Source organism: Pinus tabuliformis, chromosome 6, assembly GCF_031772625.1.
Source record: "Pinus tabuliformis cultivar Carrire ecotype Pingquan chromosome 6, CPIR1, whole genome shotgun sequence".
NCBI lineage: Eukaryota > Viridiplantae > Streptophyta > Pinopsida > Pinales > Pinaceae > Pinus > Pinus tabuliformis.
In genome coordinates, this window is record NC_142292.1 from 981,001,376 (window position 1) to 981,016,241 (window position 14,866).

At 36.6% G+C, this 14,866-nt stretch overlaps 1 protein-coding gene across 1 annotated transcript; it reads right to left on the minus strand.

Moving 5' to 3' along the window:
* Positions 1–767: 767 nt before the first annotated feature.
* Positions 768–1,982, minus strand: LOC149262281 (uncharacterized). The gene has a single exon (XM_089376514.1). The coding sequence runs from the start codon at positions 1,980–1,982 to the stop codon at positions 768–770; it is 1,215 nt and encodes a 404-aa protein (XP_089232640.1).
* Positions 1,983–14,866: the final 12,884 nt, after the last annotated feature.

Consider the following 14,866-nt stretch of genomic DNA (forward strand, 5'->3'; position numbering starts at 1 on the left):
CCAAGAAGTTCTGCCTAGTTGTTTGTATGAGGACCAAGCCCCCAACAGAAGCATTCTTTTCTAGAGTTGTCTGGGGAGTAGATGACTCCACCAACCCCCGCAGCCCCAGGGTTACCCTTGGAGGCGCCGTCAAAGAAGATAGTAGTTTTATTTTGGGACCTCCACCATACTTGAAAGGTATCATCTGGTTCTCTAATTCTCCAAGGTGGATTGGGAAGGGGGAGGATCTAGGCATTGCCTTTAGGGTGAGAGCTATGGAGATTCAGCGAGTTCTTTTCAAAGGGGGGAGAGAGGAGTCTGCTTTATGAGATTGCAGTAGGACAGATTCAAGGAGAAGGGCTTTTGTTTTGGCAGCTGATTTTGCAAGATTGCAAGGAGCATTGTTGAAGGTCAAGTTATTCTGGGCGAGCCAGATTTCCCAACACACAAATTTGGGGATGGAGAGCCAAATGTGGTACCAGAGTGAATTGATGGGGATATTATGAGGATAGCTTTGGAACCAAGAGGAGTAGAGATCAGCCATGGAGCTATGCTGGGGAGGGTGAACCTGCAATCCGAGAAGAATTAAATTCCAAATCTCTTTGGCAAAATCGCAATCTATGAACAAATGAGAGGTTGTTTCTCCAACATTTCTGCACATCACACATCTGTGTGGTCCTGCTATATTTCTTTTTAACAAATTATCTCCTGTTAGCTATTTGTTGTGCATGAGGATGCAAAAAAAAAAAAAAAAAATTAGTTTGGGGAAGCCCGGTGATGTTCCAAACCTATTTCCAAATGGTGGGAGAGCGAAGTCTGTCTTTTTTTGGCTGCAGGGCAATATATCCCATTGCTGGGGTGTAAGAGCCGGAGTCACCCCATCCCCAACTATCTGGGCTGTCATAATGAACAGGGGCAACGTTGATGAGAAGCGGTTTGAACAATTCAAGTTGACTGTGTAGATGCGCTGGCACGATTGGAAAGCCCCAGTTAAACCAATTCCCACTGCTGTCCCACACAGAGATGTCAAACAGCTTACGAAAGCCTGCGCTGAGGAGCCAACCACTTAGCTCTCGGATCTCATCATGGGAATTGAGAGGAGCACAATTCATTATGCGGTCTTCCCACAGTAATTTTTTTTTGCCATTGCCAGGTATGTGGTACAGATGATTCCTGAAGCTGCTGATACTATTTCTACAAAGATTCCATGTTTGAGTGCCTATGGGAGTATTGTCCGCTGATAAATGCCTAAGAGAGATCCCCTGCGCATATTTGGTCCTGAGCATTTCGCTGACAGGATGTGAAGGGTCAGAGTAGATTTTCCAAAGGAGCTTGCAGCCAAGTGCGAGATTAGAGAGAGCTGGGTCTCTGATCTGGAGTCCTCCATCCACTGTTGGGCGCTTAACAAGATCCCAATTTGCCAAATGTAGTTTTTTGTGATTGCCTTTGCCTCCTTTCCAAAGAAAATCTCTCAAAAGACCAGAAATTTGTTCCATGATATGTTTCGGTGCAAGAAGGAATGAGGCTTGGTAGATGGGGAGGGCAGATAAAACTGATTTTAATAAGATAGTTTTCCCTCCCTTGGTAAGCCAGTAACCTCCCCAGGAGATGATCTTGGCTTTAATCTTGTTGATGATGCCATGCCACAGAGTTCTATTATTGACTCCAGATGTGAGAGGTAAGCCAAGATATTTGATGTTGTCCCAATGAGCAAAACACTCAAAGCCAAGAATCTGAGCTATGTTGTTAAGACTATGTTGGTTCACATTCCATCCGTAGATCGAACTCTTTCTATCATTTATCAGTGCTCCTGAGGCTCTGTAGTAACTTTTTAGAACTGTGTCAAAGGAGGTAGCTATTCTGATAGAGGCTCCGCCTAATAGGAGAGAGTCATCTGCAAAGAGTGCATGGTTTATAGGCTTTAGAACATTCGAAGTTCGAATTCCGGGGAGTCCACCAGTGTTCATTTCTGCAGCAAGCTTCCTGCTGAGAGAATCCGCCATAAGAATATACAGGAATGGGGATAATGGACAACCTTGCCTCAAGCCACGATAGACTTGGAAGAAGGATGCTGGGCAACCATTGACCAGGGGAGCAATCCAAGGATTTGTGATGCAGGCTTTGATGAGATTGATAAATTGAGCAGGGAAGCCGAAGGATCGGAGAACTTGGAGGAGGAAGGAGTGATTGACCCTATCGAAGGCATTGGCCATGTCGAGCTTGATCAACATCCCCTTTTCTTTCCTTTGTTTACTGGAATGGATAGCTTCATGAACTTGAATGACGTTATCCAAGATGTGTCTGCCTTTGACGAACCCCCTTGATATTTTATGTATTTTTAACTTAGTATTTGTAACAAGAGATTTTTTTGGCAAAATAAGATGTAATTTTTGATATGTCATTTTTGCTTGTTTTTACTCTTTAACTATTATTATGTATAAATACGATATAAATTTAAAATATAAAGAGGTTTAACTAACACTCTAAAAAAAGGTATGGTAAATAAATAAAAATATAAATAAATTGGAGGTATAGTAAATAAATAAAACCTCTTTTTATACTTACTCCAGAGGTATGGTAAATAAATAAAAATATAAATAAGCTAGAGGTATGATAAATAAATAAAACTTCTAAGTATGGGGGTTTACGCAGTGCATTATATTAGATATCATTTTGGGATTCAACTGCGTTAAGTAAGTCATTCACGTATGACCATTTCCATGAGAGGTAGTCGTAACTGACTAATTTCTCATGATTTTTGAATAGTTCACTTAGCACTCATTACATCGGGTGATGCTCACAGGGGTGAAGAAGTGGGATTGAAACTAGTGAAATGAATCACATAGCATCAATCATCACTTCCGGGGCTTGCACCCGGTAACCAGGACTTCCCAGGAGGTCACCCATCCCAGAAATCCTCTGGCTCAAGCGCGCTTAACTGTGGAGTTTTCCCCACAATCAAGCCCACTTAGCTTGCTACCCCATTTGCAAAACCTTAGCAAGTATTGTGCCTCATGAACCATTCAAGTAGAGATCCCTTGACTCTTTTTGAATTTAAGTATGGGGGTTTACGCAGTGCATTATATTAGATATCATTTTGGGATTCAACTGCGTTAAGTAAGTCATTCACGTATGACCATTTCCATGAGAGGTAGTCATAACTGACTACCTCTCATGGAAATGGTCATACGTGAATAAACTTTTTATATTTACGAAAGTTCAAAAAAATGTTTTATTTAGGTGAAGCCTATAGGCCAAATACCATTTTAATAGCATGGGCTAAATACCGTGGACCAAATATTATATTTATAAAAGAGGTATGAAGAGGTATGGTGAATAAATAAAAATATATCAAATAGGATTAGAAATCAACATATAAACTCCTAGATCCAACCTAGATAAAAAATACCACGGGCCAAATTATTATTAATGCCATGCAAAAAAACATTATTAACCCTAATATTAATGTTACAGGATTAATATTAATATTATTATTACATCTAATATTCATATTAATATATTATAATATTAATATTATTAAATTTAATAACTTTGGTTTAATACAATATTAAAATTGTTATATTATAATATATAGTAATATATCATGATATAGATATATATGGGAGGGAAGAACAAATACATAGAGTGATAGCGGTGGAGAGATAGGAGGAGTGACAAGGGAGAGATAGAGATCAAATGAAGAAGAGGGGAGAGGAGGAATGAAGAGAGAGAGAGGGAGAGGAGTGAGAGAGGTAGTGAAGGGTAAGAGAGGGAGAGGGAGACACAAGATGGAAGGGGGTGGAGAGAGAAGAAGAGAGGGAGGGAGATAGTGAGAGGATTGGAGGGAAGAGAGAGAGAGAGAGATGGGGGAAGAGAGAGGAGGTAGGAGATAAAAGGACAGAGAGGAAGGACGAGAGGGAGGACTTGAGAGATAGGAGGAGAAAGGGAGGGGGAGAGAGGGAGAGAAGAAGAAAGACATAGAGAGTAAGAAGTGGAGAGAGAGAGGGAGTGACAAGGGAGAGAGTGTGTGTGTATGTTTAGGGGTGAGATAAAGAGACAAATAAGGAGAGATGGAGAGAGGGGGGAGAGAAGGAGAGAGGGAGGGATATAGTAACATAGTTGGAGAGAGAGAGAGATGGGGGAAGAGACATCGAGGTAGGAGAGAAAGGGAGAGAGAGGAAGGGTGAGAGAGAGGACTTGAGAGAGAGGAGGAGAGTGATGGGGTAGGAGAGAGGATTGGAGGGAAAAGAAAGAGAGAGTGATGGGGGAGGAGAGAGAGAGGTATGAGAGAAAGGGAGAGATAGGAAGGATGAGAGAGAGGACTTGAGAGAGAGGAGGGGAGAGGGAGCGAGAGAAGAGGATAGAGGGAGGGATAGAGAGATCAAGTTTGGGGGGGTCAGGAGAGGGAGGGAAGAAGAAAGACATAGAGAGTGAGAAGTGGAGAGAGAGAGGGAGTGACAAGGGAGAGATGGAGAGAGAGTGTATATGTTTGAGGGTGAGATAAAGAGACAAAGAAGGAGAGATGGAGACAAGGAGGGAGAGGGAGAGAAGGAGGGAGGGGGAGAGAAAGAGGGATATAGTAATAAAGTTGGAGGGTGAAGAGGGAGAGAGAGAGAGGTAGAAAGGGAGAGAGAGGATGTGAGAGAGTGGAGAGAGGGAGGGAAAGAGAGACAAAGTTGAAGGGGGGGAGAGAGGAAGGTAAGAAGAAATGCATAGAGAGAGAAAGGTGGATAGAGAGGGAGGGAGTGATAAGGAAGATGGAGAGAGAGGGAGAGAGGAAAGCATGAAGAAAGAGAGAGAAGCGGGGGAGAGGGAGAGAAGGGGAAGAGAGAGAGAGAGGGAGAGGAGGAGGGAGTGATAGATAGATAGATTGGAAAAAGAGAGTGTATGTTTTGGGGGTGATATAGAGAGAAAAAGGGAGACAAATATATTGATGGAAGGTGAAGAGAGGGAAGAAGAGAGAGATGGAGAGAGGGAGGGAGAGACAAAGAGATTGATAAATATGGAGTGAGAGAGTGTGTGTGTTTGGGGGGGGGGGGGGGTGAGATACAGAGACAAAGAAGGAGAGATGGAGAGAGATATAGATATAGATGGAGGGGGGAGAGAGTGAAAAATATTTCTTGCACTAGATGCATTGATTTTAGTGTAGATGGCGATTTCTAATCCTATTTGATTGCTTACACTAGATGCATTGATTTTAGTGTAGATGTTGATTTCTAATGATATTTGATTGCTTGCACTAGATGCATTGCTTTCAATGTAGATGATTTCTAATCATATTTTATTGTTTGCATTAAATGCATAGATTCAGTGTAGATGGTGATTTATAATCCTATTTGATTGCTTGCACTAGATGCATTGATTTCAATGTACATGTTGATTTCTAATTATATTTGATTGCGTGCACTAGATGCATTGATTTCAATGTAAATGATTTCGAATCCTATTTGATTGCTTGCATTAAATGCATTGATTTCCGTGTAGATGGTGATTTATAATCCTGTTTGATTGCTTGCACTAAATGCATTAATTTCAGTGTAGATGTTGGTTTCTAATCCTATTTGCTTACTTGCACTAGATGCATTGATTTGAGTGTATATGTTGATTTCTAATCCTATTTAATTTCTTGTATTAGATGCATTGATTTTAGTGTAGAAGTTGTTTTCTAATCTTATTTGATTGCTTGCATTAGATGCATTGATTTCAGTGTAGATGTTGATTTATGATTTTATGTAATTGGATGTATGATGGTACATTAATTTTAAAGTGATTGGATTAACAATGTGCATTGATTTCAATGTAAGCACAAAAAATTATTGGCACTATACATTGATTTTTGTGTTATAGTAATTCAACTTATTAATATTAGAGAGCAAGAGAGACAAGGTATGATGTTTAGTACAATAGCTTGAGCTAAATATTTAAATGGTTTACAATTTAAATTGTCATTTTCATATAATCGATATGAAAATATGACCAAACTAACAAGGGTGACAATAAGAATAGTAGAATAAAATAGTTTGAGATTGATCACAATGAAGGGTATTTGTAATGGACTACATTCTTATTATTCACATTTTCTATCATTCAACACTATTACATTGTCACTTTGCATTCAAAATTTTTATTTCATTATTTTTCATCATTAAATTTATTAACAATATTTATCATCTCAGCAGACTGAGGTAACTAAGAAATTTAAAATTAAAGTGACCAGATTAATCTTAGACATATTTAGCATATTTAAAATGATTATATTAATATTAGATGTATTTACATGTTATTGATCAAATTAATCATATCTTCAATAGATTTTCATTGGCCGCACACGACTAAAACCAACCTAGATCCATCTTAACTTCGAATCTATCAAGCATCGAGAGGGATCAAATCTCTCGAGGTGCAGACCTTTCCTCAACTTTTTCACTCAAAAAGAGGTTTACACCTCGAGATATTTGATCCCTCTCGGCGCTTGATAGATCTGAAGTTAAGATGGGTCTAGGTTGGTTTATTTCTACAACCATGATCATATTAAGTAGATTTGATTATTAAACCCTTTAATATTTTGTAATATCAATTCGATCGTTTGTTCATGTTGGATTATCTTTTCATGTTGTTGGATTCGTATGAGGCACTTTCCATTTACAATCTAATGACATCAAAGGTGTTTTTAAGGAGCGATATTTCTAATTTGAAACTTTTTGTCCAAAAGAGTTATTTATTTATTTTAAATTATTTTGGCCACTTGTCCCCACAATGTGTTCTTTTCACTTTGCATTTGGAAAAGCCACCTATCTATCATCTTCTTCGCATGTACTGTCATTGAATTTCTTTCCATTCTCTCTACCAAGCTAAGCCCCACATTGCCTCCTCCCAATCTTGCCTAGAAATACTATGCCTACAACAAGACCCCAACTCTCACTAGACACAAAGAAGTAAGAACCATGTCGTGTGAAATCACAACACCAAACATCATTAACCTCTACAACAAATCATTGGAGAAAATTGTAGGTTTTAACCTTGTATAATTAATTATTGCAAACAAATTCTTAATAAATGTAGAGAGGTTGCACTGACACACATACACACACACACACACACAAATTTAACCCTAGAATCCCAAATTAGGAAAATAAAAAAGAGTGTTAAATATATTATTTCTTTACAATGTTACAATACAATATAATTCCCCAATCGATTACTATGTGCCATGAAACTACCAAAAGGTGAAAAACCAAGAAAAATCACTCAATAAAAACCTCTTGATGAATTTTTTTTGATAGAAACATATCGATGATGTTTTAGTCTTTGTATAGGGGCTATCACCCCCTTGCAGGTGGGGGAAGGGGGCCTCCCCTCATATGACCTACCCACTATGCTCGATGCAACAAATCATGTGTGGGGCTAGTCATGCAAAGAATATAACACATACCCAACAAAATCAATTCAAGTCCTTGCAAACCCCTTTCATGTCTTAAAAAATCTCTCATATGAGCCATCCAATCAAGGCTACATTGTCCTCTAATAAGTCTGGACTAAAAAAAATCAAATTCTACCATCGTAAAATTCATTAAAATAAAATGAAAAACACATTCAGAGGCTTCAATTTCACTACACAAATCTACAACTATAATTGGTCGAGCTATTGAAACAACATCAACAAAAGTTTCCATTAGAAATCGAGAAAATGTAAGCAAAAAACACTAAAACTCAACCTTAATATGCCTACCTTACTAACACAAGATGAGGCCAAAACATGAAAGACAATGAATGAGTAATGTAAGAAAAACTAGACAACTACAAAAGGGACATGAGGTTACAAAAGAAACTATTTTCAACATCCTACTTATCTCATCAGAATGACTTCATCCTCTACCACCTAAGCGATTTCCTTATGCCAATAAGCCAATGAAATTCACCATCTTTGACATTATTAACTCCCATTGCCCCTACCTTTCTCCAACAAATAAAACCAATGCAAAAATCATAATTCTTAAAGAAAATATTTAAGAAAAATGGAAATTGTGGTGTAGAGATTTAGAATGACCAAGATGGAAACTTTATTGCTAATCTATAGAATCCTTGAAAAACAAGATCAAGCAAAAATATCTTTAGGATTAGGTTTGGATTTATTTTACATTGATTATTAAACCTTCCTTGTTCAACAATGTGCTAAGGGTTGCAACCACAATAAACAATTTTCAAAATTGAATTAACCATGAAATTTATTGATGTCATTATTATTTTCCGTTGTCAACTTGTAAGATTAATATGTGTTGCTAAGTAAGAATGTGCCATGTTACTTATACGGTGTTTTCATGATGGCGACAAGAGGTCGGCATGACACATAGCTAAAAGATGGCGTAGAAACATTTCCATCTCTCTCTAGGCTACTAGTTGCTACACTTGAGACAAAGCCTTCCCTTTTCTAATATTTGTAACAACACTCTCTTTGAATCATGTTTTTTTTTTCCAAAGAATATGATTTTTTTTCAAAAGAAAGAGAGCACATATTTTATTCCAAAGTAGAATGAAAAACAGACACTAAAGGTGCACCTTGCATGTTACAAAATTAGGAGGAAACATGGGGTATTGTACACATCTCCATCTCTATCATGATGTATTGTACGATTTCTTTGATAGTAATTACACACTTCAATCATGATCTCACCAAAGAATTAAAAAATATTATAAAACCTAGAAATAAACAATCTCTAGATTTATCTACTATAGTCATTCATGAAATTATTCTACCATCCTTGAGTGATTCAAGGTTCTCTCAAAGCATGTCATTAGTTGAGCTTGTTTGGAAATCACTTGTAATCCCTCCTTTGATGATGCATCAAAAAAAGTGTTCAATTCTGTATACATATGGAGAACTTGATGAGAGTAAATAGCTATGATTTTCCCTTAAGTTTCCCTACCAAAATTTGTAGTGCTAAAATCCAAATATGATCATTATTCAACCACTTTATAACCAACTAAAAATCATGAAAATTTTGAAGATATGAAATGTGTTGATTCACTGCCAACTTCATGTGAGATCTAATGGCCCTCAATTCAATAAAGTTATTAGTTACAAGACCCACATTAACTTTAAATTTTATATGAATATTTTCACCAAAATACATAATGTCCACAATTCTGCTTTCATGTTCAAGACCTTGGTAGGTCCCATCAAAAAAGCCCCAAGAGTAACACTTGTCAACTATAAGTTCACCCACCTATCTAGGAACAAACACTAATATAGTCACCTTGCAGAATTGATAAATAACATAGATTTATGAGAAAACCTGAAATGTTTGCATTTGTTGGTTTTAAGATATTAAAACAATGTGGGCTAGACATATACCCCAAATTACAATAAAGGAAAAAATCTATATACTTTAGCTTCATTTTTTTGTAACCAATTTTTCAAGCAAGTTAATTGAAACACTTTTCCATAAATTTTGTGTTCTTAACCATATGGTAATATCACTTCATATCTAGTGTGAAAAGGGTCAACGAAGGAATATATGTTCACTAGTTTCATCCCTCTTTGTACACAACACATATAAACCAGGTCCTTCTCTAAACTCTTCTACAAAGAAATCCTAAGTTGGATTTTTTTTTTCCTTAAGACTAGCCAAATAAACAATTTTGTTTTCTTGGGAGTCTTTATTTGCCAAATTTTGATCCACCACTAAACCTTTTTATAACATGTGCAACCACCTAAGTAGCACTAAGGAGTTGGGGTGTTTAGAATTTTTCCACTTAAATATAATTCGAAGGTCACTTCTGAGCTCATTACAACATTCTATGAGTCATCGAGAGCTTTCCAACAACTCTACTCTTACTTAATTCTAAGATTTGAGCGTAGAGTTATGTCCATTTTAAGTTGAATAAGGGCTTTCTCTCTCTTTCAATGTCATCATTGTTGAGAAATCTAGGGCATAACAATTAGATGATTTCTCTTCTTATGATAACTGCTTGTGAATGCTTTTTACTTTTTTAATTCAGGATCTTCTCTTTACTTAGATTATTATAGTGTTCTTGTTCATCAAACAACTACCAATGCATAAAAAATAAATAGGTAAGAGACATAAAATGTAGGCTATAAGCCAGGGCCAAAACATCTCCCACTTGAGAGGAAAAACCAAACAAATTTTTCTTCTTATAGAGATTTCAATTGACGAATACCAAGACTATGACCAAGACCCTTGACACAACAACCACTCCAAGACCAAGTCACAAATCCCTTCCCCATTGCTTCTTCTTCTTGCCCAAGTCAAACTGCTTGCCTTCCTTTGTATTTTGGCTACACTTGAGATTTTGACTTTCCTCAACAGACCTAGAATGCTCAGCTGCCTAAGATCTTTGCAAAATCACAGTTGTGAGCTGAATTATGGACTTCTAAGGTGTCTTCCTCCTTCAGTTGACTTCAGAACATTCACTTGTAACCTAGGCTAGCAAAACGGATGGTAGAGAGACATTTTAATTGTCTTTTGTACGGGTTGATGTGAACCTGTAGAAACCCTAGTTTCTACCACATGTGCGAGGAAAGTCACCCAAGAAACAACACCAAAATTATTCATCCTTCCCTTCCTTATTCTCCCTAGTTATGAGGCTTCTCTCCTTAACTTTTCACACTTCTTCTTGTTTCAAACTTGCTTGACCGAAATTTTGTCTCTAGGATGAAGGTCGAGCTGCCTATTAATAGTGGTTTTCCCATGCAAATAAGCCGACTTGACTTGGAGACTAGGCTGACATGCCTTTTGGAAAATAATTTCTTCTCTTTTGAAATCCAACTTCAAGGGATGATTGTGACAAGGTCTTGGAGGGCTTATGACACAAATAAATTCTCTTTTACAATGTGTAACATACCCAAATGGGTCTTTCATCTTTGACATTGACTTTATAGAGTTTTATGACATGACGACTAATCCTAAAGGCTAACAATGGGAGCCTTAACTAAAACTAAAATTCCTTGTTGATGAAACCCATGAGACAAATGTTACAAAAAAAAAATTATTTTCTTCATTTCATCAATTACATCAAATCATAATTACACATGTCACTATGAAGACCGAACCTGGTTACACTTTTCAACCCCCCCTCTTAACTAGGGAGGTATTCATAATCCATACAAGGTACTTGGACATTATTAATATGAAGAATTATCATAATAAGGGTCGGATTTGAAACCCATATGTATAGCATCATATCAACCAAAATTGTCACATAACAAGGCCTTGACTACCAATTCTATGTATCCACAAAATCTGAGCTCAATGTTGTTGAGACCAATGATGTATAGACACCCTCATGATTGTCTCTCTCGGAACATACCCCGCCTGTATTCTCTTACAATACGTTCCACCAGGACTATTCTTATCTTGGATTCCCAGTCCTCAAAGAATATCGGTCCTCTATGACTACTTTTATCTTGGATGCCTTAACTCATCGTGAAAGAGCATTAGTTTCCAGATGTTTACCTGATCCTCCATTCTATCTTTCTAAGTGAAGACAGGAATGATGTGTCTATCTCTCCCTCTTAACTTAGGGCGTACATACCTATTCCAATGAAGGAATATACTCATTCCTATAGAAGGAATGTACCTAAGCTCCTTCTTGGCTTAGGAATTTGCTTCCAAGTTTCTACCAAGTTAGAAACTTGTTTCCAGGCTACCTCTTAATTAGGGACCTACAACACCTCTTCAGGTGGTGATGACGGGATAACCAGTTGCTTGAAGAACTCCTTCTTCGTGATCTCATGAAATTATTTTCTTTATTCAAGAGTCTTCATGTTTTGGGACTTCTTTGTAGGGCATAGACCATCCATCACTTTCATCCATGAGTCAGTCACGTCATTATTCCTTTCATTGGAAAGTGATCCATTAGTTCATATCTGACCTTTCATCATGAAATGTTGCCTTCTTCATGCCATGTTTCCCTAAGGATATTTCATCCTACTACATGAACATCAATGTTAAAATATATACATAGTTCTTCCCTTGGCATCCCTGCATAAGCCCATCCAAATATCATTCAAAAATTAAGGAATGATCATTAAATAAAAATTACCTTTGTGATGGTTTTTCATCATGACATCTTTTAGTTCACATCAACATCCTTCATACACATTGAAATATCTACAAAATATATATATTGTCAAGGGTCTCTTTATTTTTCAAACTTCATTATAGTCTTCATATATTCCATGGAGATATCCTAGTCAAATTTGTCATTCCTCAGATGTTGATTGCTTTTTCCATAGTTGCATATTTCGTGATCTCTTCCTTTCTTTCTTCACACATTTCCTTCTAGGAACTTCTAGTCATAGTTCCTTAAATTTTTCAACCACCTCATATTCCATATGAGGACATTTTACATTGATTTTATCTAGACAATTTGTGACCCATGCCTTCTGGCATCTTTTCAAAGGAGATGATCCTTTGTTTTGATCATGCTCTTGAGATAAAGAATTTATCCTTGTTACCTGCAACCATATGGCATGACTCTACAATATTGAATACAAGTATACATCCCTCATTTTTCCTTTAGGTCATCCAAAATTCATTCAAAAACTTCCTTGATTGAAAGAACTTCAATCCCTTGATCTACTTCACTTCTTTTGTTATCATTCCATGAATTCCACAAGTTGGAATTCTTGATGAAACCATTGCTTCCCTTTGATTGGTGAACTTTACAATGAAGATTCCAATAGAGGATCTTGAGTATACTCATCCATAAAATGTTTCCTTTTGACCGATGTATGATGATATTTGTACTATATGAATTTTTCTTCCTTTCTCCCATAAGTACCACTTATGTTTCTAATGATGTTTCCAAGAGCTATATCTTTCCATGAGTGACTGCCATAGAATTTAGTTATTTTTCATGTTTTTCTATTATGATATCATGAGCTATTTATTTCAATGCTTCTATAATGCCATGATGCATCATATCATGCTTCTGATGATTCCTAACATGACAGTTATATTCCATAACATAAAAACAGAAACTTGAGCAGAACTAGGCAAGGAAAACTTATCTCAATAGTAGTGGAGATATTTTACTTCCTCCTTTAATTTCTTATTTTTAGCTTCTTCCTCTTCTCGAGTGATATGGGTTTCTTACCTACTTCATTTGTTGCTATCATTCTTGAGCTTAGGAAAATCTCTCTTGAAGTTCCCATGTACTTGACATCCATATCATTGGATCGGAGACATATTGATCTTCTTCTTTTTTCTAAGGACTAATCTTGCCAAATATCCCTTTGCTTCTTGACACAATAGAAAATGTTTGACCTTGCTCATTTGTATCACTTTTTTCCTTTAACTTGTTTTCTTCAATCTTGCATAGTGACCACAAATTATTGAATGGGATAGCTTTCTCCTCTTCATAGGCCTTTGATACGAGGTTTCCTTTTTCATCAGTTATATATTTTAGAACAATGGTAGTCATTTCTTTATCGAATATCATCTCTCCTATATCTTAAATTTGAATCCTTATTAGAGACGATTTTGTGAGACATGTAGATATATCTTAATCCTTTGATGCTTTCAATTTGCATAGATCAGATCTCAGTGATATGATTTTTCTTCTCTTGCTTTTAGAGAATAATTCTGCTAACCTATCATATATCCCTTTTTATGTATCCAAATCTGCTACATATGGGATGAGGGAATCCTTGATAGATTCTATAAGGATCCTTTGAGCCCTTATATCCTTTTTCATATATTTTGATAGTGCTTTCCCTTCAGATGGTTTGGAGACTTTTCCATTTACATGATCAATAACTTCATTTTCCTTGAGGACTAAATTTATCCTCCTTTTCCAAGCAAGGAATTTCGATGACCTAACCAACTTTTTGATCTCCTTTCAAAACAAAGTCATTTTACTAAATTTAATTTAGAGAAATAAGGATACTTACTTGTCAAGTGAAGATGAACTCTTCAACTTGATCCCTTTCTTGATAATGATTGATGACTTCTTGATGCTTCTTAGATGATCTTCTATAATGGTAAGGTCCTTTCTTCAACAAGAAGAAATTACCTTAGAACTTCTGAAGATGATGATAACTTCCTTGATCTTGCTTCTCTTGATGTATAAGTCCTTCAACTTGAGTAGGGTCTTTGTGGTATCTTGAGATGAATTGAGGATTCCAAGACTTCTTGTTGGTGTAGACTTTCTTCTTTGATCTAGGTTTTTGACACTTCTTGAATTCACTTTGATTTGATCCTTGATTGCTTGAGTGTCACTTGATGAGATGCCCTTCCTTGACTTTGTCACCTTAGCTCTGATACCATGTTGAGAAATCTAGGGCATAAAAATTAGATAATTTCTATTCTTATGATAGCTGCTTGTGAATGCTTTTTACTTCTTTAATTTAAGATCTTATTTTTACTTAGATTATTATGGTGTTCTTCTTCATCAAACAACTACCAATGCATAAAAAATAAAGAGACAAAAGACACAAAATGTAGGCTATCATCCAGGGCCAAAACCTCTCCCACTTGAGAGGAAAACCCAAATATTTTTTTCTTCTTATAGAGACTTCAATTGACAAATAACAACACCATGACCAATACCCTTGACATAACAACCTCTCCAAGACCAAGTCGCAAATCCCTTCTCCATTACTTCTTCCTCTTTCCCAAGTAAAACTGCTTGCCTTCCTTTGTATTTTGGCTACCCTTGATATTTCGACCTTCCTCAAGAGACTTGTAATGCTCGACTACTTGAGATCTCTGCAAGATCACACATGTGATCAGAATTATGGATTTCTAAGGTGTCTTCCTCCGTCACTTGACTTGAGAAATTTCACTTGTAACCTCAGCTAGAAAAACTGATGGTAGAGATACATTTTACTTGTCTTTTGTATGGGCTGATGCTAGCCTGCAGA

What these genes read in the sequence shown, in the direction of transcription:
- LOC149262281 (XM_089376514.1), bottom strand. Translation starts at nt 1,982, where the DNA reads ATGGCGGATTCTCTCAGCAGGAAGCTTGCTGCAGAAATGAACACTGGT.